We start from the raw sequence: 26,591 nt of genomic DNA on the forward strand, positions 1-26,591 counted from the left end.
CATTTGCTTTATCAGATAAAACTGCATGGGTGGTTGTGCGAGAGTGCCAGCTATCCTGAGGGAAACTTCAGAGGGAACCAGCTACTAGATGGTTCGATTAGTCTTTAGCCCCTATACCCAGTTCAGACGACTGATGTGCACATCAGGACTGCAATGGACCTCCACCAGAGTTTCCTCTGGCTTCGGCTTCGCCCTGCCCAGGCATAGTTCACCATCTTTTGGGTCCTTTCTGCTCAAATTGGGACTGGGGCCTCCTCCACCCAGATCCCCATCTTCCAGTATGTAGGCGTTACACCCACCAACTGCCCTGGCGCTGTGTAATCCCATCAACGGCCAAGACCCAGAGACTATAAAACCCTGCTTCCTGAAGCGACATCTTATCATCTAGTTCTTACTCTGGAGAACCTGGCAGGCTCCCAAAAGTATCCTGCCCACAATGGCAGAGTCTGGCAAACTCCCCGTGGTGTATTCAATGTGCCAAAAACCAGTAACAATGATGGGTCTCATTCTCCTGACCCTGAAAGAGCCTCGAATGTGGCACTTTTTAAAATCTCAGGGCCCGGACGAAGGAGACGTTACTGGGGCCTGCTTGAGACAATCAGTGAACACCAGGATGACAGTGATACAGTGATTTAAAAACATGAAAATTTTTCAAGTTTATTTTGGGTAAATTTTATATGTTTATGTGTTTGCTAATTAAGTAGCACTTCATTGTAGCACTGTCCTCCTATTGTTTATCTATTTGCTCGGGTGAGCCCAGTATTGTCTCCATTTTGAGACTTGTTACTGTTTTTGGCATATCAAATGCACCGTGGGTAGCTTGCCAGGCTCTGCCATGCGGGCGGTATACTCTTGGTAGCTTGCCGGGAATTAAGTAAAATAAAAAAGTAAAAGAAGAAATAAAAACTGCTGTGTGGACTTGTTAAATTTTTCCCTTTTCTATTTACCCGTTTATTATGAAAACCTGAAAAATTTTAAGAAATTCTTAATTCATTCCAGTTATTATTTAACATATTTTTTTTTTTTTTGGTAGGTTTCTTTGTTTTTGTTTTGGAGCCTCCCCCGGCAGTGCTCAGGCCTTCCTCCTGGCTTTGTACTCAGGAACCACTCCTGGCAGTGCTAGGAGGATCATATGGGATGCCGGGGATTGAAACTGCATCGACTGCATGCAGGGGAGACACCCCAGCTGCTGTACTATCTCTCTGTCCTTTTTGGTAGTTTCATATTTTGTTGTCTCCACTGCACATTTTCTAGCTGTATAGTATTTTTCGTTAGAAAAATGCAGGTGTTGTAATTATTTTTGTGTTCTAGTGGTTAGCATTGCATTAAATTTTATGAGTTGCTTGGGGAAGGCAGAGTAATTTGTAATAAATTTCATTGCCTCTACTCTTTTTAGGGAGTGGGGATGAGCTTAGCTTTTCACTTTTTCACTGCAGTGGCAGTTGGTCGCACTTAACTCCTGCGTGAGTTTTCTAGGGCTGCCATTACAAATGCTGCGAAGTGGGTGATTTTGTCAACAGCATTTTTTTCCTTCGAATTCTGGAGGCTCTGAGTTCATGATCAAGGGGCTGGCAGGTTTGGTTTCTTCTCCATGGCCACCTTCTCCTTAAGTCTTCATATGGTCATTCTTCCTTGTGTGAACGTCACTGGGGCCCCACCCTTGTAGAGGAGGTCACCCAGTTATAAAGATCCAGTTTTCATATTTATGACATTTTTTAAACCACAGTTTTCTTTTTGAAGACCTTGTTAACATTTGAAGTCACATTAGTGGATGGGACTTGTGCATAGGAAATTGTGGAAGTTCATAATGCAGTCCATAAATTTCTTTTTCTCTTTTTCTCATTGAATCGGGTTTCCCCCCCACCATTAAATATTAGAATTCCATTTTTTTTGAGTATTATTTTGGTTACTAGTTCTTTGTCACATATGTGGTTGCAAATACTTTGTACTTCATTTCTTCCCTTCCACCTAGTGGGGTCTTTCAAAAAAGCAAGAGCTTTTGTTTTGATGAGAGCCAGTTTAGCGATGTTCTCTTTTAAGGACAATGCTTTGGTGTCAAGCCTGAGCATCCTGCTGAGCTATATAAGTGTTTTGAAAAACTTTTCCGCCAAGTGTGTTGCCAACTGCCAACTTTCTTCTCAAGTAGTAGGAAGAAGGAAGAGGCAGACAGGAAGGGACACCAGGACAGTGGGGATAGATCCTGGGCCCTTTGTTGATGGTAAAGGTGCAGTAACAATGTACACTATGCTCTTGTAGCTGTCTTACCTTCACTACAGTAAATTACAATTTTAAAATGGCTATTCTGCTATACTGAAGGGAAGATATGGCTCGGGATCATAATGATAACTTTGGTTGATGAGAATATGTGAATCTGAAAAATCGATGCTGGTCAGATGTGAACCAAAGAAACTTCATTCACAACGATTACACATGCTTTTTCTCTTTTTGTAGCTCACATGCCTAGACATTATTTTGTTTGGACTGTCTCCTAAGTAGGCTTGTATAGCTAACAGCCATGGAAAAGAGCAAATATCTGCTTCCTCTGGGGTTACCTTTCCTGGTGGCATCAGGTAGCACCTGCGTTATCATCCAAGGTGGGAATGGTGACATCTGGAGGCCATGCCTGTCTCAGCCTTCATGCTCACTTGCCATACCCTATTGATGTCAACTTCTGCTTGGAGTTTGAATCAGGCCTAGATTTTTATCCTTTTCACTAACTGCCCAAATTCATGACCTCATCCCCCCTGTTACAATGTTAAAATTACCTTTTACTTATTTGAGTTATGGATTATCAGTGGTGACTTCTTTTCATATTTGTATTCTCATGGGAGAAAGGAGAAAAAAAGGGATAACATGAGTGATACGTAGCTTTCCTTTATATCTGCACTCTTTCTTGACATTTTCACTATTTTGGCAAATGAAAAGAGTTTTGGAACTAACTCAAGAATATTTCTGTTTTTGTCCTGATTAGAAGAAAGAAATTTTGGAATATTAGAACTTGTATGCCTATGTTTACATAAGTAGTTTGGCAAAATAGGTGTGTATTTTATATTTGTTTTATTGGTGGAGTTGATGATAGTATAGCACCTTAATGTTTATTATGAGACATTTATTGTCAATAAGAATGTATAACTTAATATTGCCTATCATATTGTTTCTATCATGTTTTATGCCTGTCATATTTTAAATAAAATAATGTATTATAGTAGCTATCCAATATTAAAATTGAAATACGGAAATTTTTCTTTTTTAATAGGAATGAAGATCTAAAGCAAATGTTGGAAAGCAATAAAGATTCTGCTAAATTGGATGCTATGAAACGAATTGTTGGGGTAGGTAAAATAGATTGTTTTAGTTGTTGAATAATGGTTAAGTAGTGTTTATATATGTACATTAAATGATGTGTTAAATGGCAAAGCAGACATCCCATTTGCTTTTAAAAAATCTTTTTAAAAAAATGCTTAACTTTGTGGGTTATACCTGGTGATGCGCAGGGGTTACTCTTGGGTCTCCACTGAGGAGTTGCTTTTGGCAGTGCTCAGGGAGAAAGTACAGTGGGATGCCTAGGGTCAAAACCAGGTTTGGTGCATGTAAGGCAAATGCCTTACCCGCTGTACTGTCTCTCCAGCCTCTATTTGCCTCTTAATGTTTATTATTAAATATCAATAATTTAATAATACATTAAAAATAAAATAATAATATTAAAATTTAATTAAATATTAGTAATATTTAATTATTCCCTGAGTACCACCAGAACTGATCCTTGAACACAGAGTCAGGAGTAAGCCTGTGCTCTGTGGTGCATGGTCCCAAAGCAAAAACAAATAATTAGAACTTTGTCTAAGCTATTTGGGAAAAAATACCAAAGTGTTAAATTCAGATTATTTTATTTTTCATTCCATCTTTTCTGCTTTAATTTCTTTTTCTCTAATGTTTCTCCTGTGATAGAGCTAATTCTTTCAAAGACAGAATAAATAAGCTTATATACAGAATATATAGATTCCATACAGAGACAATTAGCCATTTTTTTTGTCATTTTAGAATTTAAAATATAATACCATATTTTCATATGTTTCAACTTCCATTATTACTAACAGAACTGTTTCATTCAGTTTAATAACATATGACTTTGAATAAGTATTAGTAAATGTAAGAGTATTTGCCAGTTTACAATTGTAATGCAAAATCCAAACAGTTGACTAATATGTTATTAGAGGGGTTCCATTGTCAGAGAAATAAAAATAAGCAATTCCTAATTATAAATAATATCTTTGATAAATTAATTTTGCAGTTTGTGTTTGACTTTTTAATGTTCATAATGAAAACTGGCGTAATTTTTATGTTCATAAAATTTTAATGTTCATAATGAAAATTTTAATGTTCATAATGAAAATTTTAATGTTCATAATGAAAACTGGGGGCTGGAGTGATAGCACAGCGGTAGGGCGTTTGCCTTGCACGCAGCCAACATGGCCGACCCGAGTTTGATTCCTCCGCCCCTCTCGGAGAGCCCGGCAAGCTACCGAGAGTATTCGATATGCCAGACACAGTAACAACAAAGTCTCCAATGGAGACGTTACTGGGCCTGCTCGAGCAATTCGATGATCAACGGGAGGGCCTTTTTAATGAAAACTGGCGTAATTCCTATGACTAATGCTGAAAAGTTCTGCTTTTGTCTCAGTGGAATTAAATTTATAAAACCAGTTTTGTTATTACAAAAATATGCTTTCTGATTCACTATCATTGTTGATTTTATTTTCCACTTTTTATATAATAAGGTAAACATTATGATAAATTTGTATAATGCACAAGTGAACTCTTCTGTTACAATAAAGCTTACAGCAGGTGAGGAAACCATATAAAAGTTTAAAATCTCTATTCTTTTATTTTTGGATACTAAATTCCAAGTTTCACTTATGAAAGTGGATTATGAGTATCATGTATTCTGTTAAAAAAGCAAATGAGTGTGAAGATATAATTATATCTATAGAATATTTATAAATTACTTGCTGTTTGAATTGTAGGATTACAGTAAAGAAGGGGGAATCTTTTTTTTTCCAGTTATTTATTTACTTATTTAAACAAAAACAGCGTCCATTCTATTGTTATTTTTTGTTACAATAACTATATAATGATGATATGTTTCTTGTATAATTTTTTTAGATTAATATTTTTGAGTTAGGGACCACACCTAGCAGTGATTAGGTATTACTCCTGGCAGTGCTGGGGGACCATATGGGGTGCTGGGGATTGAATCTGGGTCTGCTGCATGCAAGGCAAGCACCCTACCTGCTGTACTGTCACCCCAGCACTATTTAGTATATTTTCATTTGATTAAAAAATCTTGGATATATGATTATACCATTCTCCCACATCAACAGTAAACTGAAACTTGAACCCTGTTTCCTCATTACTTCTCTTTCTCATCTTCCTTTTCTCCTTAATTTCTTTCTTTCTCTCTAAACTTTGTGGTCAAAGGTGATTTAGGCACCTCCTCTATCCCCCTTTACTACATTACATTTCCTCATCCAGATATTCTATATACCACAGATTAGTGAGATCATCCTGTGTTTTTCTTTCTCCTTCTGGCTTTTTTTTAAAAAAATTTTTTATTAGTGAAACACCATGAGGTACAGTTGTAGACTTACAAATTTTTGTGCTTGGGTTTCAATTATACAGTGATCCCTATACCAGTGCCCATTTTCCACCACCACGGATTCCAGTATCCCTCCCATCCCCCACCCCCCTGTCCCACCCTGTCTTTGTGGCGGGGCATTCCCTTTTGTTCTCTCTCTACTTCTCCTTCTCGCTTTCTTTAGTAAGCACAATATCTTCCAGTTCCATCCAGTTAGAGCAAATTGCGTGCTTTCATCATTCTTTGCAGCTGCTTAGTATTCCATTTTGTGTATGTATCACATCTTCATAATCCATTTGTCTGTTGTTGAATACCTGGATTGATTCCATACCTTAGCTGTTGTACAAAGTACAGGAATGAATAATGGTGTGCATATGTCCTTTTGAATGAATGTTTTTATGTCCTTGGGGTATAGAGGGGCAGTCTTTCATAAATTTTTCATGTATTAATGTTAATGCTGAACAAATGAAGTCATTAATGGGCTTACAGTTCTTTGATTGTGATGTACATAGATTTTATTTACCACAGTTTAGTGAACTGTGAGGAGTCCTCCAATAAGATAGCCCAAGTTTCAGCAGTCTCCATATAGTAACTGAGTAACTAATGTACAAGTATTAACATTGTCCCTTGAGTTCACAACTTTCTGTGTAAATAGCTAATGTGCATCATGATTTGTTTGTTACCAATTTGTTTGTTAGTGTTTTGGTCGCGGTGTGACCATATTACTCAGTTCATGCAGATAACAGTGCATGTTGTTGTATTCCTTCCTTGTTTCTCAGTGAAGAATTCATGTCACAAAACGGAGTTTTGTCATCAACAACGAAAATGTAGTTCAGCATTGAAAAGTTGGTTACATTGCATGTGAAATGCAGGTAGAATGCGAATGGAGTTATAGGGAAATAGCTAACCAGGGGAATCAGGTGACAGCGTGGTGTTCTAAGAGAATTTATGTCCAGCTCATCAACATAAAAGAAGGTGGCTGTGATGAAAATGATGAAGATATACAAGAAGTATAATGCTGTCAGAAGAAACCTCACTTTAGAGGCACCTTAGGAGAAATTTGTTTTATATCTCGATAGACCAGAGACAGATATTATAGGAGAAATAAATAGTAATTTAAGGCATAATGAAACATTTACAATTTTCTCTGGTGAGTGGGATTGTAAATACTTTTAAATACCTGTACTTTTTTTTTTTAAGTTGAATCACCATGAGATACATAGTGACAAGGTTGTTCATGACTGGATTTCAGTCAATACCCGTCCCTTCACCAGTATACATTTCCTACCACATATGTCCCCAGTTTCCCTTCCATCACCTGCCCCACGTGCTCCATCCCTTTCTGGCTCCCTCACTGTCTCTTTCTTTTTGAGCATTTATGGTTTGTAATATAGGTATTGAACAGTTATGTATAGCCCTTTACCTACAGGTAAATCAGCACTTGATCATTTCCAACATAGTGCTCCTTTTTCTATCCTAACTGCCCTCGCCTTGGCCTTCCACTTGTGGCAAGCTTTCATCTGTGGACCAGTCCTCCTGGCCCTTGTTTTTATTATCCGTGGGCAAGAGTCTCATATTATGCTTTTTTATATCCCTATAGATGAGTGTAATCATTCTATGTGTGTCTCTCTTCTTTTCACTCATTTCACTCAGCATAATACTCTCCATGTCCATCCTTTTATAAGCTAATTTCATGACTTTATTTTTCCTGTTGGTTGCATAGTATTCCTTGTGTAGATATACTGCTATTTTTTTTTTCCTTTTTGGGTCACGCCTGGCGGTGCTCAGAGGTCACTCCTGGCTTTGCACTCGGGAATTACTCCTGGCGGTGCTCAGGGGACCATATGGGATGCTGGGAATCGAACCTGGGTCAGCCACGTGCAAGAAAACCACCCTACCCACTGTGCTATAACTCCAGCCCCTATACTGCTATTCTTAATGACATCTCTTCTTACCTCTAATAGTTTTTTTGTTTTTGCATTTGGATTTTTCTGGATAACTATGGAAGGTTTATATTTTATTTTCTGATATCTGTTTTGTTTTATATTTTTATGTTACACCCAGTGGTGCTCAGGGCTTAATTCTGGTTCTGAACAGGAGAACATATGGATGCTGGGATTGAACTCGGGTTTGCCACATGCAAGGCAAATGTCGTACCTGGTGTACTCTAGTACCCTATTTTTTGATACTTCTGTCATTTATTTCTCTTGTTTCTTTGCATCAAATTAAACTCCACTATGATGTTGAATAGTTGGGATGGTGGAATACTTTTCTTTCTTCTAATTTTTATTAGAGATTTTTAATTTTTTCAAATGTTTGCATTATTTTATTTTTAAAATATAACTTGCAGTATTCATGTTCATATATTTTTATGTATTCAAGTGATATTGGATCATTATTTTAATCTTTGTCCTTGGTGCAGCTTTTTATTGGGGTTGAGGTAGGTTCATAAAATGAGTTGTTACTGAAGACATCTTGGCTTCTTGTAATGTTATTAAGATTTCTACCCCTGTTTTCACTTTTATGTTTAGTTCTGGAATTTATTTTTCAGATTATATTTATTTTATAGATTAGAAATTCACTTAATTTTCACGTAGATATGGGGTAGTTGTTTCACATGTATACATATTTTGTATTGAAAATCTGTCTTTCTCTCTTTCACTCTCCTTCATGTCAACCTATAGTAAAAATTATTTCCGAGTCACATCTAAACTCACTTTTCTATTCGAATCACTGATTTCTGTGACTACCATTTCAACATACCCCACTTTTTATTTTTGTAGCCTTAAAAGAAAAAATTGTAACCCTTGATTTTGTTTTTGTTTTTGGGCCACACCTGGTGATGCTCAGGGCTTACTCCTGGCTGTGCACTCAGGAATCACTCCTGGCAGTGCTCAGGGGACCGTTCCAGATGCTGGGAATCAAACCCAGGTTGGCTGTGTGCAGAGCAAGTACCTGTAGTAGCTCTCTGGCCCAACTCCTTTAATCTTCAAAAGATTCCTTTATTTACTTCTTTTTCTTTTCCATGTAAATTTTAGAAGTGGCCTGTCTCTTTCAGTAAAACAATAAAAGTAACTAACTCTTTATATGGGTTTGTAGTGGAATTGCAGTAAATTTATAGATCAGGTTTGGGGAAATAGACAGGATTCTGTCTCTTTGCTTTGTCTACATTGCTAATTTACATGTTCAATTTCTCTTTCACAGTGTATTTTTGGGGGTGGGGGGCCCTTCACAGTGTTGGGTCTGGGCTGTTCTGGGAGACCTCCCTATGGTATAAGCCTGACAGTTTGGTGTGTAGATCCACCAGTACAGTGCTACACTGTTCTGGCAGTGCTGAGGCCCTCCCAGGGCTAGAGTGGTAGTGTTTGGGGGTGCCGTATAGTGCTGAGGATCAAACTGTGGTCCTTGCACATATAAGGCATACACTCCATCTGTTCAAACTATCTCCCTGGCCCAGTATATTTTAGTTTTTAGTGCTAAATTTTAAGCTCTGGTATTTTCAATACTTTCTTTAAAAAAATTATGTTTTTTTTTCTGGGGTGAGGGTTTTGGGCTATATCCAGTCATGCGTAGAGGTCCCTCTTGGCAGTTTTTGAAGGACCATGTTAGGCCAGGGATTGAACTGGGGCTGGCTACATGCAATGCAGGTGCCTTAACCCTGCCACTTCCTCTCTGGCTCCACTACAGTAAATTTCAACTACCCTTATTTGCTAATCCCCCAATGTATTAGATACTTTTTACTTATTTTGCTTGAAATATTTTTCTGTTAAACACATTTTTTTCCCTTCTTTGCTTTTTTACCATTTTTAATTAGATTAATACTTATCACAGTTCTGTATGGAAGTGTTTTTTTTTAACTGTGATTTACATTACTGCTAATGGTACTTTCATACATATATTATTCTAGCAGTGTGGAAGCTTTTACAATCATTAAAAACATTTCATGTTCATTTATGTGTGCATCATTTCCAAACGTCTCTTAAGTAGAAGTTAGTTCATTGGAGGTCAGTTCAGAGTATTATATGTGTCTCAAGATTCTTTGTCTTAGTGTAATTTGTAATACTTAAATTTCTCTTTATAATTTGGGCTCATGAGCCCTGAATATGGATTTGTATCATCCTATATGATCACAGAATAGTCTGAAATCTGTACTTCTCGTTAACAGCCTTTACACTTGCTAACATTTTAATCTGTCAGAATAGTAAATGTGCTGTTTGTTTTACCATATTACTTTGTAAAGCATATCAGAGTGCTGGCTCTGCATGGCACTCTGTCTTTCACAGCTGTAGCTCTGTGATTCAGCCGAGAATCTTATCAGCAATGTCTACCAGTGAGAAACCATAATGATAGTCACAGTTCCTTCTATTATTGTTCTTTGGTAATAACAGAGACTTATGTAGAACCATGGGGTAATGTTTCCAACATTTTATATGTTGGGTAAAGTCAGATATATGCCAGTACAACGTACTTTAAAATCCTGTGGTCACTTATACACCACAGAAGGACTCAAGTTGAAATAGTAATTATTTTTTTTTGATATTTCCTAAAAATGTATGTCTTAGGTGAATAGTATATGTCCATATTTTATTATGACTTGATGAAAATGATGAATTAAGGAGAACTTGACATGCATTGTTTTACGTAATGAATGTGAGTGTCTTTTATGTTTTTTTTTCTTGGGTAGGACTCACACTCATCTGCAGCAATGCTCAGGGGCCACTCCTGACTCTCCATCAGGGATTACTCCTTGTGGAACTTGTGGGACCATATGTGATTGGACCTAGGATCCACCCAGGGTCGGGCATGTGCAAAGCAGATGGCCTTATTCTTTACTATCTCTCCAATCCTGAACTTGATTTTTGCTAACATTCCGATGAGTTGACTTTCCATGATTACTGGAGAAATGGAATTTTTATTTTTTAATTTTATTGAATCACCGTGGGACAGTTACAAGCTTTCATGTTTGGGTTATGATCACACAATGATCAAACACCATCCCTTCACCAGTGCACATTTATCACCACCAATATCCCCGGTATATCCCCCCTCCCCTTTTCCACCCTCCCCCTGCCTCCATGGCAGACAATTTTCCCCATACTCTCTCTCTACTTTTGGACATTGTTTTGCTATATAGCTACTGAGAGGCCATCATCTTTGGTTCTTTATCTACTTTCTGCACACATCTCTCATCCCGACCGATTCCTCCAGCCATCTTTTTCTTAGTGATCCCTTCTCTATTCTAGCTGCCTTCTCCCTTTTGTTCATGAGGCAGGCTTCCAGCTATGGAGCAATCTACCTGTTCCATATCTACTATCCTTAGGTGTCAGTCTCATGTTATGTTGTTTTATACTCCACGAATGAAATGGAATATTTTGTTGTATTGCAGTTTTGACATATTTTCTTTGAGAAAATGTTGGATGGTGAAGGTCTAGATTAGTTCAGTTGTCATGGAATAAGGAGTAAACCTGAACCTTTCTTTGTTAGATAGTTATCCCACTCTCTGAGATGTTTTAAATTGTTGTAGATGTAATATAGGATAGCTATAAAGGTTAGTAGGGAGGTGAGGTTAAAAGGATTTATATGGTTATAAGGTTTCTATATTTCATTTGACCTGCTCTGATACTTAGAGTAGGCCATGATAGGTTTGGTAGATCTTCATCTCTTTCTCCCTCAATCTGTTAAGCCAATCTATCCACTTAATAATCTTTGGATGAAGAACCACTGAAAAAATGCAGATTTATATACTCAAAGTCTACATTAAAAAAAAAAAACTAGAAATTTCTCCAGTGGTGGGAATAATGGCGATCAGAACAGACACCACAGCAAATAAGCAGAAAACAGGTACAAAGTTGTAGTCTTGAGAATCTGGCCAGGTTAGTAATAACTGAGCATGATCTAAAGTCTATGAAGTCCCTAAAAGAGGTGGTTCATTGGATGAAGCTATCAAGACACAGCTGTATGATCTGTAACAGAAGTCCACTCTGAATATAAACACCTAGATTGAAAATGTAAACATAGAAAAATGTATACCCGGCAAACACTATCCAAAGCATAAAAGAGCAATTCGACCCCCCACGTTTTCTCTCTTTTTATTGATTTTCATCCCCACTAGAAGGTTAAACGTCATTGGGGAAGGATCTACGTAGTATTTTATGTGCTGTTTGTATATAGTATCCTCACAGCAAATATTTCTTGAATGAATTTGACTGTAGCATTTTTTTCCTTCCTCATTTTTTAATTACCATCCTTTAGAACAAAGTTGGGGAAGCCTTGGAGAGGGTTAAGGAGGACAGGATTTCTGATGTCAGATTATCACTGGATAACTCAAGAAGCAGCCCTAGAGAGCATTTAATTCCTCCTGATTTTGGCAGGTGAGGAAATTGAGAGAGGTATCAAAATCATATAAAGATGTTTAGCTGTAATATCTTGTCAACCTGCAATACCCAGTAGATTTCATAAATACTCAAATTATGTTAAGGTTATAGGAAATAGAATATGAAAAGACAACTTGTATTAGAGTATTTTAAAGCTGTCATGTGAGAAAATCTGAGAAATTGTTAACTGGGACCATGTTTCTCAAAAAGAGTACTTCTAACTTTTAAAATAAATTCCTAAACTCATACTTTATCCTTTGTTGTTGTTGTAATTCCTTAGATATGGTATGTAATTAACAAGGGGCCCTTTTTCAAAAAATCATCCTGAAATTTAAACTTCGTGACTCCTAAATCTGGACTATTGTAAGACAAAGATATTATGGAATGAGAAAGAGGGAAATGGAAATACACGTGGACATAAAACTGAAATGGGGATATAAAAGATAGCACATAAAATTTTTCCAATAAAGGCATAGATTAAAAAATTCTAGGGAAAGTTAAGACTGGATGCTAGTGAGGGCTAGGAATTAGAAAATGATTCTGGCAAGAGAGTTAAGATTAGAATTTGATGAAAATGTGGATCAGGGCTTCTTGAACTTTTTCTGTTTTTTTTTTTTTCTGCCCAAAAAATGCAACATAAATGAGTGCTGCAGAGGCACCTTGGATTCATTACATGGTCTATTTGAAACTAGTTTTGGTTGTTGTATATTCAGAAACATTTATTCCTGCCAAATTTTTTTGTGCCCCACTACACTCAGTTCTATCACCCATATCAGGTCTTGACCCAGAGAATAAGGAGCTAGGTGAGCTAGACACTAGTCAAGATGGAACAGTAGAACTTAGCATAGTGGAAGAGAATTGGGCTGGCGTGATTGGCTCATGGGCATGGAGCAACCAGAGCTTTTCTAATGCATGAGATTGTTCTCATTGGTATAGAGCGGTAATCCTTGAAGCATTTTTCAAATTGTGAGGGCATCAGAATATTTAGTGAAATAATTTGGATTCTGGGAAGTTGGGATTTTGAAAATCTTTGAGAACAGCTGACGTGCAAAAATAGAGTTACAAGTAGTTTAAACTTGTTGGGAGGAGACTGATACTAGCCTGTGCTAGTCTGGTAGCAGTGAGAAGGGATTCACTGAGTGTAAGAAATCACTAGGTTACTATGTAGATGTTTTTATTATAGCTTTTGTTACATAGGAAAATTTATGGAGAAAATTCTGCCAAGAATGCCACTTTATTTATTTATTTATTTATTTTGCTTTTTGAGTCACACCCGGCAATGCACAGGGGTTACTCCTGGATGTGCATTCAGGAGTTACTCCTGGCGGTGCTCAGGGGACCACATGGGATGCTGGGAATCGAACCCGGGTTGGCCGTGTGCAAGGCAAACGCCCTCTCCGCTGTGCTATCTCTCCAGCCCCAAGAATGCCACTTTAATATGAAAAATGTTTGGTTACAGACAGCAAATTTGAGGTGATAGAAATAGCTAATGTTCATTTTGAAAGTGGAAACTTAGACGCTAGTGAACTATGAGTTAAGTCATGCTAGTGAATGAAATTCCAGGCTTGTTGGAAATTATAGAACCATGTGACCTGACAAGATTATGTTGTATAGATCTTCAGAGGTGGTGAAAGAAACCTCTGAAAAGTATTGGTTGGGCTAGAAAGATAATACAAGAATTAAGACACCTGCCTTGCATACAGCTGATGCTGGTTTGAATCCTGGAACCACATAATTGTCCCCTGAGTATTACTGGGAGTGACCCCTGAGCACAGAACCAGGAGTAAGCCCTGACGACTGCTGGGTGTGAACCAAATATCTCCCAGCCCTGCCCCCTTTCCAAAATAAAAAAGAAAGAAAAGTAATGGTTGAAGAAGTAGATTTATGAAAAATAAACAAGAAAGAATTAGTTTGTGTAATAACATTTACTGCATTACCTCTATTGCAAATATGTCATGTATATTTAATATAAGAACTTGTAAAATAAAGAACAGTACAAATAATTAAAAGGATTTGCAACCATACAAACCAAAAAACTATTGTAAATATTTCATTATATGTTTTGAATTACATTTATATTGATACAGAAGAGATTGTTATTTGCTGCAGGTTGTTGGGATAAGTAAGATGAAGAGTTTAGTTTGTTAATCCCACAGTTTATTTTCTCATTAAATCTTTTTAACTGTATAATACATAATGTTTTGCTTTCAAATACTAATTAAAAAATTTCTTAGCTCTAATCTACTTTTTATTCTTCAGATGATTGCAAAAGGGAAAAATGCATCTGAACTATTTCCTGCTGTTGTGAAGAATGTGGCGAGTAAAAATATTGAGGTACTGTTTTGATTCATAATTTCCATGTTTCATTTACAAAGGAATCAGAGTACTTTTCAGTTATGTTGAGTAGAACATAAAGATAAGTATTGCTTTTGTTTTGTTTTTTTGAGCCAGGCCTCACAGTCCTCAGGGCTTACTCTTGGCTCTGTGCTCAGGGGTTAGTCCTGGCTGGGCTAAGGGACCAAGTGGGGTGTTGGTGATGGAAACTGGGTTGGCCATGTGTAGGCAAGCACCCTACTCACTGTACCATCTCTTCAACCCCAATATTTAAGTTTCTCAATAGGTTTTGCAATAGCATCCATAAAATCTTGAATAGTTAAAATGGAATAATAAATAAAGGCCCTCCCGTTGATCATCGATTTGCTCGAGCGGGCCCAGTAACGTCTCCATTGGAGACTTTGTTGTTACTGTGTCTGGCATATCGAATACTCTCGGTAGCTTGCCGGGCTCTCCGAGTTAAAATGGAATAAAAGTTGACAATTCTAGATTTTGATTTCTGGTATAGAATATGAAAAGTAAAGTTGATATTAATTCTTGGCTGGGGATATAGGTCAAGTGGTAGAGCACATGTCCTATATGTGAGGTCCTGAGTTTCCGCCCCAGCATGACATAGGCCTCCACATATAACCCCACTGGCCCTGGAGCACCACTGAGTTTGAACTTGGCAACCCAAGAGCTTCACCGGGCCTGAGTAGCACTGCCTCATGCCACCTAAGCACTCAACTATCAGGCCTGCATTATCAGACTGACCATGGTTGGGTTTGTCCCTTGTAGACTAATGGGCCTTATTTCAGCTTTGTGAAGAGTCATAACTTGTTGAACATTCCTTGAGGCCAATTTAGTTGACTTTTTTTTCGGGGGGCAGGGCAGTGCACAGTGGTTACTCCTGGTTCTGTACTGAGGAATAACTCCTGGTGGTACTTGGGGGACCATATGGGATGTTGGGGATCAAACTTGGGTTGGCCGCTTGCAAGGCAAATGCCCTTCTCGCTGTACTATTGCTCCAGGCCCTAGAGGCCAATTTAGTTGAAATTCTGCTCTAGGGACTTAATGTAATGCACCTTCCAGTATGTCCAGTGACACAGACTAAAGGGCCTGCAGTTGCAGGGCGCAGGGCTTGCATCCAACATGATTCGGGCCCCAAATCATAATGTGCTCCCTCTGGAGCCTCATCCTCAGTCTAGTATGCCCTCCGTCAGTGCAGAAGGATGTGAAGCAGAAGGCAGGAGGGAGTGAGAGCCTTAACTTCCTGGTTCCTCTCTGGGCTTTGTCCATGGAGTCTGAGACAGGAGTTTAATGAGCTTTGAGGCAAATTAGTATTGAGTCAAACTACTAATTACGTTTAGTAGATGATAAAAGAAATAGTAGTCAGTGTAGAAATCACTGGGATGAGCAAATAGAGGTGAAGATTGCAGTGAAGAGAATAAGAGGTAGATGTAAGCAAATGACTTGCCTTAGAACTGAGCGAAAAGTGGCAATGATTGGATGCAGTATCAGAGTCTCTGCTTCAGCTGATGTTGGATAATAAGATGGATATGTAGAGAGAGTTTTTCAAAGGCTGTGTTCACAAGTGTAGGAAGAAGTGACATCTGTATGAGAGTAGAAATGTTAGCATATTTGCTTCAGATTTGACCATTTCTAGCAACTGGAAGCCTCAAGGAATATGCCTGACCCTTCTTTTTTGAGACTTGGAAATTTGGGAGGAGGAGCAGCCTTCATTGAAGAATATTTTTCAAAGACTTTGTACCAGTGGGGTACAGTGTTTTGACTGGAGGTAAATGGAGTTTGGTAGAAATGAGGATATTGAAAAGTTTGTTCACTTAAAATGAAGTGTATTTTGAGTAGATTTGTGAATAAGTAATAAGGAGATAAAGAACAAAAGGAGACAAAGGAAATAGTATACTCAAATCTAGTTCCAAGAGATCACTGGAAAAGGGTATCTCTCTTAATAATGTCCAGCTTTCACCCATTCAGATATTTATGATTTCTAGTATTCTCTCTATAATTCTGAGGATTCAAATATCTTTTCAGTATTATTAGCTTCCTCCCTCAGTAACTTTTGTTAACTTTTTCTGAAGTACAGGTCTGCTGGCTATGTGTTTTCTTTATTGATTATTATTGTTATTACTATTTTTTGTTTTATGGAGCCATATCCGGCGGTGTTCAGGGCTTATTCTTGGCTCTGCATTCAGGAATCACTCTTGGTGGGGTTCAGGGGACCATATGGGGTGCTGAGGATTGCACCGGGGTCAGTCTCGTGCAAGGCAAACACCCTACCTCTTGTACTATTGCTTTGGCCCCTCTTTACTAATTTTTGTCTGGGGTTTCCATTTTGCCTTCATTCTTACAGGATTGTTTCAATAGTTATAGAATTCTGGCTTAGTAATTTTCTTTATTTCAGCACTCTAAAAATGCTCTAAAGACTCATCTGTCTCCGATACTTTCTTAAGTAAAAGTTCCTGTTAATTGGTGCTGTAGTTTCCTTGTGTACATTTTTCTCTCGATGCTTTCATATTCACTCTTCAGCTTTAAGTCACACAGTGAGCTTCTCTGTGTTCATTTGACTCGATGTTGTTGAGCATCTTAGTTCAGTAAATTTCTGTCTTTCAAGAATTAGGAAACTTTTGGCTATTACTTATTAAGATAATTCTTATACTGTTTTCTTTTCTCCTGGTATCAAAATTACACATATGTTCTATTGTATAATAGTATCAGTTAAGCTTTGTAGTTATCTTTATGTGATATTATCAGTTAAGCTTTGTTGTTATCTTTAGATTTTTGGGTGTCCTTTGTTATTTATAATTCAGGTGATTCTTCTGTCACATCCTTTTAGTTAAGTACATTTGGGGAAAGTTTTATTTCAGATTATAATTTTTTCCCATTTCATAGTTTGTGTCCTTTGTTATTTATAATTCAGGTAATTCTTCTGTCACATCCTTTTAGTTAAGTACATTTGGGGAAAGTTTTTATTTCAGATTGTAATTTTTTCCCATTTCATAGTTTGTCTTTTATAAAGTTTTGCTGTATCATGTTATTTTATTTTTCTATGTTAGTTTTGGTGGATTCCCAGCATTCTCAGTCAACCAGGCTGGTGGCTCAGTGCAAGAATCTGAGGATTTGCTGCTTCTTGGGCCCTGCAGTCCAGGAGTTACCTGGTCACCATGCTTGTGCTTTGGGGCCTCTTGGGTCACACCCACAGTACTTTGGGATGATGTAATGCTGGGTATCAAAGCACACTGGCCACATAGCAGGCATACACCTTAAAACCCAGCACAGTTTGTTCTGCACCCCCAGTTTTTCTTTTTTTTTTAGAAAATCTGTTCCTTGTCTGAGATTTTCTGTGTTTTTATTTGCAGATTCCAGACAAGGGCTCCCAAATTGCATGGCCCAGGTTTTTTCTGTTCTATAGATGAGGTTTTTCATGCCCCTCATTTTCAGGCTTAATTAATTTGTTAGATTGGCACACGGAGCTCAGGATGTTACACAAATCAACAGCCAGAGAAAGAGAAATTAAGGAAAAGGACATGGAACTTCTTGGACCTTTTCATGTGTTTCTTCCCAAGTATTTATGTGTTCAACAGGCCTCTTATTGGACTTCCTTAGAAACTTTATTACATAGTTATGATTGATTAAAACATTGGCCTTTGCTTAGCTTCTAGCCCCTCTGTCTTCTTTGGAAATCAGAGTCTTCTCAGGTTGTTGGCTCTTTGAGCTTTCAGCTCCTTTTCTTAGGTTTCTCCCCACAACATCAGTGTAACTTAGATACTCTGATCTCTTAGAAATTCCTTAGATGATTCCAACAAATGACCTGACCAATAGAACATAAACACCTTGATCACTTCAGAAATCCTAAGGTTTGGGTTGCTGGGAGTCAGGAACCGTAGATGAAGACCAAGCATATATGAGAAGTTGTTTTGGTCACTTGAGTGACCCAAAGTATATTTCTTATAAAATAGCGTGTGTGCTTTGTATTCTTTTCAGGCACTAGACAAACTGATATTTTATGGCCATGCCATCTAATTTGATCTGTATATTAGCGTTAAGGATTAAAATCTCCAAGAATGTGCAAAAAAGGAAAATGAAGATTTGACTTAGGAAAATTGTGAGATGCTGGTAAAGATTATATTGTCATTTGGAATAGAGTATGTTTGTAGCAGCAATGATTTGCTAACAGTAAAATGCATCTGTACTCAGTTCTTGGTGCCTTTTCTATATTGACTTACTTTATTCTCGCAAATAATCCTGTAGGGTTGGTTTTGCTATTATTCCTGTTTTACACATGAAGGCAAGATAGCAGAGAGTTTAATCTTACCAAGGAGGTCCCACAGCTGTTATGTGGTTCAGACTCCAAAGCCTGGTAACTTGGTTTGGAAGCTGTCTCTGGCTGTTCTCTTGTAAAGCCGTCATGCACTTTCTTTTGTGATTCTTTTTTTCCTCTTTATACCTTTGTGTCTTTGTTCCTCTTTCAGTTTTTGGTGTTAGCTATACTTTGGGCAAGAATCTGGAGCCTGTATAGTTTTCTTATGTTGTAGATGTGTGGATATGGCTACGTCCTTAAAGTTGATAGTAAGTGAGCAATTTCTCTTTGGACTTTTAAGTCTTTGTATGACAAATAGAAAATTACATGCTATTGTTGTTTATTTAAAGGTGCTTATATTATTCTAGTTGTTATTAACAGTAGAAGTTTTCTCTTTATTTTTTTCCCTTTTCAATACGATTTTGATATTATAGTTTTTTATTATATGTCATCAAAATTATCACTGTAAACATGATTATTATCCTGAAATAATCCTGAGATACAAGATACCAGGATGCCAATAGTCCTGAGATGCAAGGTTTTTATTTTTTATTTATTCTTGAAACATACTAGGTCTTAGATATTTAGGAAAACTGATGTAAGCATCTTAAATTTTATGTTCAAAGGGTTGATTGATGGTTTCACTGCTAACCAGTGCAGGATTTTATTATTACAAGTATATGCCACCTGAGGCACACAGTTGTACGTCATCTGCCACTCGGTGTCAAGTGATACCAAAAGTGACCTAGTAAGCAATTAGTAATTATAGTACAAAAATAATCAAAGGTTTAGTCAATAACTCATGAAGTTTGATGTACTGGTATTGATAAACTAATTAAACAGATCTGCCTGTGTTCTTCCAGCCTACTGAGGCTCTGCTATGATTAGCTTTACAGCAAGGAGTGTTGTAACATTGAATGAAAGTAACTGATCAGAGACTGTTGCAGTCACGGAGCTTTAAGTACTCCCATTTCTGGTCACAGAATGGTTTCAGGGAAAGTGGGCTTTCTCCGCACACCTGCAGCCCGCCGGTGCATAGGCCTCTTGTGGTCAATATTGATTGATTCTTATAACAGAACTAGAACAAATTTAGTGTTTTGCAACCTTCTGTGATTTAATATTGTTATGCTTTTTGCTATAACAGTCACAAAAATCCTTCTCCAATAGTGAGTAATTATAGCAATGCCTGCTGGCTCAGCTCTGGTTCCCAGTGTTTCATTGTCACCAATATAAACTGTGGGATATATTCTGGACTCATAATTCAGCTTTAAAAGTTGACTGTACAGTTACTTTAGTAAATAAAATTGTTGCTGAAAAGTAAATCACATGGGGATAAAGGAGGGAGGTAGGCTCTAATCCGCTCTTCTTTCGAAGTTCCCAGAGAAGTGCAGAGTGAGATCTGAGTGTAATTAATAAGGGAGTTTGGAGGCAGTCTTCTGACTAGTAGTTCTTCATAGTGTATTGTAAACTTCCATTTATGAATTTATTCACAGTCTATTTAGTCAATTATAAATATTGGTAATAATTTAGAGCTTATGTAGCAGTCTGGTGGGAATAAGAAATTCATTTATAATTCAGGCAGTCAGAAGTGATTCTTAAATTATGATTTAAATTATTAAAGAATATATATATATAGTTCCCATTTATTTTGACTTAAAACTTTGAGTAGCACTGTAGGTCTGTCCTCCTGTCTTTCATCTATTTTCTCAAGTAGGCACCAATAATGTCTGACAACAAATTGTGAGACTTGATGTTACTGTTTTTGGCATATCGAATACGTCATGGGTAGCTTGCCAGGCTTTGCCGTGCGGGCGAGATACTTTCGGTAGCTTGCTGGGCTCTCTGAGAGGGGCGGAGGATAATTTGGTTGTCATTTTACTTACCATATTGGTAAAATGTAAATTTGGAACCCTTTTTGGGGGAGTATTTTTTGTGTAAGATCATTTGGTTCCAAGTGGTTATATAAAGAAACAGTGTTTTATTAATACGACTATTTTTAAATTCTGCAATTTGAGAAGTTTGAGAAGCCGTGATTTGAACATAGTATAAAGATTCTAATTGTGAGCACAAGGTACATTAACTACAGAGATAGGTGTATTTTCAAGTAATCTTGACAAACATCGCAGAAGGATATTTCATGTTGGGTTGGTAATAGTCGTACCTCATGCTGTACTTCTTAAATTAGAGCAGATGTCACTGGATGGATGATGAGGTATTTTGCTAAGAGTTACAAAGCTGTAATAGATTAGATGTGCATTAACTTGAAACATGGGATTAAGGACTAAAGTGATTTAAAGCATTCTTTGAGTATAGTATATAATTGAATATGTTATTTCAGATATATTATGGAATAAGATCTATTTTTTTCTGCCATATAAGACCTGAAATTTTAATTCTGTGTTAATGGACAGCGTAGTTTGGATGAGACCTCCGTGCTCTGGGGCAGGGAGGAACAGTTTCCTTCTTAGAAGGATGGTGGGTAAGGACTGCAGGGCCATAGTTTGTGCTAGTTAGCAACATGCCCCTTTCCTGGCTCTGTCCTTTGCTACCTCAGTGCCCTTTGCAAGTTATATAAAACTCTCCCTTTGTCTTCGTCCTGAGAATAGACAAAGTTTTGGGGATACACAGCAGTTAGGGCATTTCCATGCACATGGAAATGACTTGGGTTCAGTCCCCGGCACCTCATAGGGCTTCCTGTGTGCCGTCAGGGCCGATCCCTGAATTCAGAGCCAGAAGTTAGCTAAACATCGCTGGGTATGACCCCCAACAAACTAAAAGCACATCTGAAAGTGGAGATAATTTTATGTACATGTGAAAATTCAATGAGTGATGTATGTAAGTGTAAGATGTTGCACGTTTTAATTGCTCAGTAATCCCTAGTTGGGAAGTTCTATCAAATTGTGGTAAAAAACAATGGTTTTCCCAGTTAGTGATATAATAATCTGAGGCTAGAGTGAGATTGGTGTAACGGGTAGGACGCTTGCCTTACACACTGCTGATCCGATTCAATCCTCAGCATCCCATATGGTTCCCCAAGCACTTCCAGGAGTAATTCCTGAGCACAAAGCCAGGAGTAAACCCTGAGCACCACCAGGTGTGGCCCCAAAACCAAAAAATAAACAAAAGATATCATAATGTCATGTTTTTGTATTTTTATATATTTGCCTTAATATTAACTACAAAGATAAGTGCTTTAAAAATGAGAAACTTCTTCAGATGAAATATGGTCAATGAAACATAAAAACATAAATATAATGCATGATCCTGGATGAGGAAAAAGTGCTGTTGTTTGTAATTTTTTGTACGTGATATTTGTGGGAAATTTAAAATGATAGCTCATTAACTTGGCAATAGGATTGTATTGATGTTAAATTTCCAGAATTTTACAATTAAAAAATGTAGGTGAAGGCCGGTGGGTCTTGAAACTTTTCAGTAGGCTGTGTTAAGGGATAGTGAAGACTGCACTTAATTTTTGAAATGTAATGGCTGTGACTGCTTACTGTTGCGGGAAAGTGTGCTTTTTAGGCTGTTTTCCTGACCATAGATAATGCTAATCTTACAGAGGATTTTGGACAAGGGTGAGCTTCATAGACTCTCAGGGGTTCCAAAGGGGTTGTATCATCTGTCCTGGACTCTTTGGAGAGACTGTTGTTGACTGACTGGTCTGCAAAGGTGTGTTTACTAGGGTGTTTTTTCCTGCATGAGTAAAGAAAGGGGCTTTTACAAACTTGGAAAAAGTTTTGCAAGCCAAACTTGGTTAGCTTGTTTACTGTGTGTTGTTTTCTTAGGATTGTGGAAATTCAAAAACACTTTTAGTTAGAAAATTTTAATGATGAAGGGCCAGAGAGTTGGTACAGAAGGTGTAAAGCATTTGTCTTGCTGGCATCCAAACTTGGTTCAAATCCCCAGCAACACATATGGCCCACCAAGCATCTCCAGAAGTGATTCCTGGGTGTAGCGCACACTCCCCGCCCTCAGAAAATACCAAAGAGGGAAAGAGTAGTGGTAACAGTTTAAGCCATCACTAAAGTCATTGGTAACCTTTAAAAATTTTTTTCTTTGGTTATGGGGCTATAGCCGGCTGTTCTCAGGAGTTTCTCCTGACTTTGTGCTGTGGGATCATGCCTGGCAGTGCTTAGGGAGCCATACACAGAGCTAGAGATTGAACTAGGATCAGATCTATGCAAAACAAGCAATTCAACCTCTGGATTATCACTCTGGTCTTCACAATTAAAATTTATTATCTAGATTCATCAACTTTTATTCCCACCTTATTTGAATATTCTTCATTTGCTGTGCTATATTTATATTGTTCAGGTTACATAGCTTCTCTGTGCTTCCTTTTTTTGCAGTAAAATAATGATAGTATCTCTTCATAGAGTTTGTGAATATCGGTTCTCCCGTTGTTCATCGGGCCCAGTAACGTCTCCATCATGAAACTTGTTGTTACTGTGTTTGGCATACCGAAATACATCACGGGTAGCTTGCGAGGCTTTGCTGTGTGAGCGAGATACTCTCGGTAGCTTGCCAGGCTCTCCGAGAGGGGTGGAGGAATCGAACTTGGGTCGACCATGTTGGCCGCTCGTAAGGCAAACACCTTACCGCTGTGCTATCGCTCCAGCCCATAGAGCTTGTGAATATAAGATAATCTAAATGAAATATTTACAGAAGTATCTAGCTCAGAGTTTGTTCTCTATGAAAGTTTTTTGCTATCACTCTATTTGATGACGTTGCTCTCTAAAGTGTGTATTTGGTACTTATTTTTGCAAATGACAGTAATTTAGCCTTAGTAGGGTGTGTGTGTGTGTGTGTGTGTGTATGTATACATTCCGTATTTGTCTATAAAGTAATAGATTTTCCTATCATCATGATCTGTCTTACACTGATAAAATACAGTATGTTATTCTATTTTTATATAAGGATTATGTAAGGTGTACTTTTTATCACCAATAATTTTTTTTACAAGAACATGTATTTAATGATAACTAGAGCTATAATTATGTATAGTAGCTGTATGATATTGTGTTACATGGATTTGCTACAATTATCTTACTGTGTTTGGACATTAGTATTTCACTGTTAACCTGTTAATAAATATTTTATTGTTTAATTTTTGCTTTTGTGAAAGATTTTGATAAGTAGAGCCTGGGGGAACAGTGATAACCTAAATGGAGTGAGATGAAAAGTACAAGTTATCTTTGGGGATAGCTTCTGTTTGACCAAAAGGGAAGTTTGGGGGAGTTTATGAATATATTTGTCCATTTGCTCGAGCGGGTCCAGTAACGTCTCCATTGGAGACTTTGTTGTTACTGTGTCTGGCATATCCAATACTCTCGGTAGCTTGCCGGGCTCTCTGAGAGGGGCGGAGGAATCGAACTCGGGTCGGCCATGTTGGCTGCATACAAGGCGAACGCCCTACCGCTGTGCTGGAGCGATAGCTAGAAAGTGAAGGAACTCAGAATTAGGTTTTGTCAAGGAAAAGTAGAATTTGAGGGAAAACTGGCAGTTGTCTTTCAAGATACATTAATTAATGGAGATATAAGAGATGGCCTAGGGTAGTTTTATTCTTCCCTTTCAGTATCTTACAGATTGTTCCAGATACTTCCTTCATTTTCTATGACCTTTGAATCTTTCATAAACTTTTAGATATATAAGAAAGTAAAAGAGCTATACACAGTGGCAGAACGAAGCAGTTATTTTTAAACTAATTAGATTTCAGTTAATTTTATTATAATGATTGAATTATCTTTAAAAACTGTTCACAACATATAGCCTTTGAAATTTTAATTATATTAAATTGGTTTTATTGTAATATATCATTCTGAGAGAGCTCAAATAATACATTATACTGAAATGTGACTATTAACCTGGAACGTACATTGAGACTATCACATCTTTAGGCTGGTTAGTGGACTTAAGCCAAGTTTATTTTTTTTTTTAATTTTTATTAGTGCGACACCATGACGTACAGTTGTAGACTTACAAATTTTTGTGTTTGGGTTTCAATTATACAATGATCGTGTACCCATCCCTCCACCAGTGCCCATTCTCTACCACCACTGATCCCAGTATCTCTCCCACTCTCCATCCTCCCAGTCCTACCCTGCCTCTGTGGCAGGCATTCCCTTTTGTTCTCTCTCTCCTTTTGGGTGCTGTGGTTTGCAGAAGAGGCATTGAGTGGCAATCATGTCCGGTGTATAGTCTATTTTCAGCATGCACCTCCCGTCCTGGGAGGATCCTCCCAACACCTATTACTTGGTGCTCCCTTCTCTGTCTGAGCTGCCTTTTCCCCTTAGCATGTGCGGCTGACCTCCAAACCATGGAGTGAGCCTCCTGGTACTTATCTCAGCTATTCTTGGTTGTTAGTCTTCTATTTTGTTACTTTATGTTCCCCAGATGAATGCAGGATATTCCCTTTTGTTCTCTCTCTCCTTTTGGGTGCTGTGGTTTGCAAAAGAAGCATTGAGTGGCAATCATGTCCGGTCTATAGTCTACTTTCAGCATGCATCTCTGGGAGATGGGAGCATCCTGGGAGGTTTGGTGCTCCCTTCTCTATCTGAGCTGCCTTTCCCCCTAGGTAAAAGGTAAAGGCCCTCCCGTTGATCGTCGATTTGCTCGAGCGGGCCCAGTAACGTCTCCATTGGAGACTTTGTTGTTACTGTGTCTGGCATATCGAATACTCTCGGTAGCTTGCCGGGCGGAGGAATCGAACTCGGGTCGGCCATGTTGGCCGCTTGTAAGGCGAACGCCCTACCCGCTGTGCTATCGCTCCAGCCCTTTCCCCCTAGCATGTGCGATAAGCCAAGTTTTTTCTGTTATTTGTATGTTCTACTTTTGAAAGTGCATTGAAATTTAATTTGTAATTTTATATTCTTATATAAGTGTTGGGAAAAGTTTTCAATTAGCAATAATCGCGCCTCGGATAAACCTCATTGGCTACGATACTGCCACTGCGCAAAGCTGGAGCGATAGCACAGCGGTAGGGTGTTCGTCTTACAAGCGGCCAACATGGCCGACCCGAGTTCGATTCCTCCGCCCCTCTCGGAGAGCCCGGCAAGCTACCGAGAGTATTCGATATGCCAGACACAGTAACAACAAAGTCTCCAATGGAGACGTTACTGGGCCCGCTCGAGCAAATCGACGATCAACGGGAGGGCCTTTACCTTTACCTTTATATAAGTGTTGCTTAGGTATGTTTTATTCTCTGAGTGCAAGTGTACCTTTGATGTAGGCAGGTAGATAGGGAAAGGCTCTCTGCAATGAAACAAAGTCTCATAGAAGAATTCTAGGACCAACCCACCCTGTGGAGACAGAGAATAAGGACTTGATAAGACCATCCCCAGACCCTGAAGATATGGGCCTCCTCCCCATGAAATTCCTCCTTTCCGAGAACCCGCTTTCTATCCGGTTGACTCCAGCGACCCAGCCCCAAGGAGATCCCAGGACATTCCAAGTCAGATGACTCTCGAACCCGCTTCCTATCCGGTTGACTCCAGCGACCCAGCCCCAAGGAGATCCCAGGACATTCCAAGTCAGATGATTCTCGAACCCCCTTTCAATCCGGTTGACTCCAGCGACTCAGCCCCAAGGAGATTCCAGAACATTCTGAGTCAGAAGGATCTATAAGAACCAGCTCGAGAGCCCACTTGGCGCTCTCTCCACCCTCGGAGAAGCCCGCGTTCCCTCTGGACGTGTTACTCTCTCTCTCTCTCTCTCTCTCTCTCTCTCTCTCTGCTTATCCCTTTCTCTCCCTTTCCAAAAGCCTCCAAATAAAACCTGTTACTTCACTGCTCGTCTACTCCTGAAATTCTTTTCTGCGAGCGAGACAAGAACCCCAGAAACCTCGGGTAAGGCTTGGGACTGGTCTCTCCTTTCCTGCAAAGAGCAAATTCTCGCCCCAGCTTGAGTCCGTGGCTCCCCGAGCAATCGGGTGGCGGGGATTAACTCC

General features: G+C 38.4%; 1 protein-coding gene and 1 pseudogene across 2 annotated transcripts in view; one reads left to right on the forward strand and one right to left on the reverse strand.

The window, feature by feature from the left end:
- The window catches only part of AP3B1 (adaptor related protein complex 3 subunit beta 1), a 239,032-nt gene that overhangs the window by 26,582 nt on the left and 185,859 nt on the right, over nucleotides 1-26,591 (forward strand). For both annotated transcript variants that reach the window (XR_008792195.1, XM_056112560.1), the window contains exons 2-3: nucleotides 3,257-3,332; nucleotides 14,269-14,343. Coding sequence is in view for 1 of the 2 variants with exons in the window: in XM_056112560.1 (XP_055968535.1) it covers nucleotides 3,257-3,332; nucleotides 14,269-14,343 (151 nt within the window). In the remaining variant the exon portion in view is untranslated. The remainder of the gene's footprint in view (nucleotides 1-3,256; nucleotides 3,333-14,268; nucleotides 14,344-26,591) is intronic.
- Nucleotides 25,474-25,605, reverse strand: LOC130021903 (uncharacterized; annotated as a pseudogene).

Source organism: Sorex fumeus, unplaced genomic scaffold (assembly GCF_029834395.1).
Source record: "Sorex fumeus unplaced genomic scaffold, SorFum_2.1 ptg000018l, whole genome shotgun sequence".
Classification (NCBI taxonomy): domain Eukaryota; kingdom Metazoa; phylum Chordata; class Mammalia; order Eulipotyphla; family Soricidae; genus Sorex; species Sorex fumeus.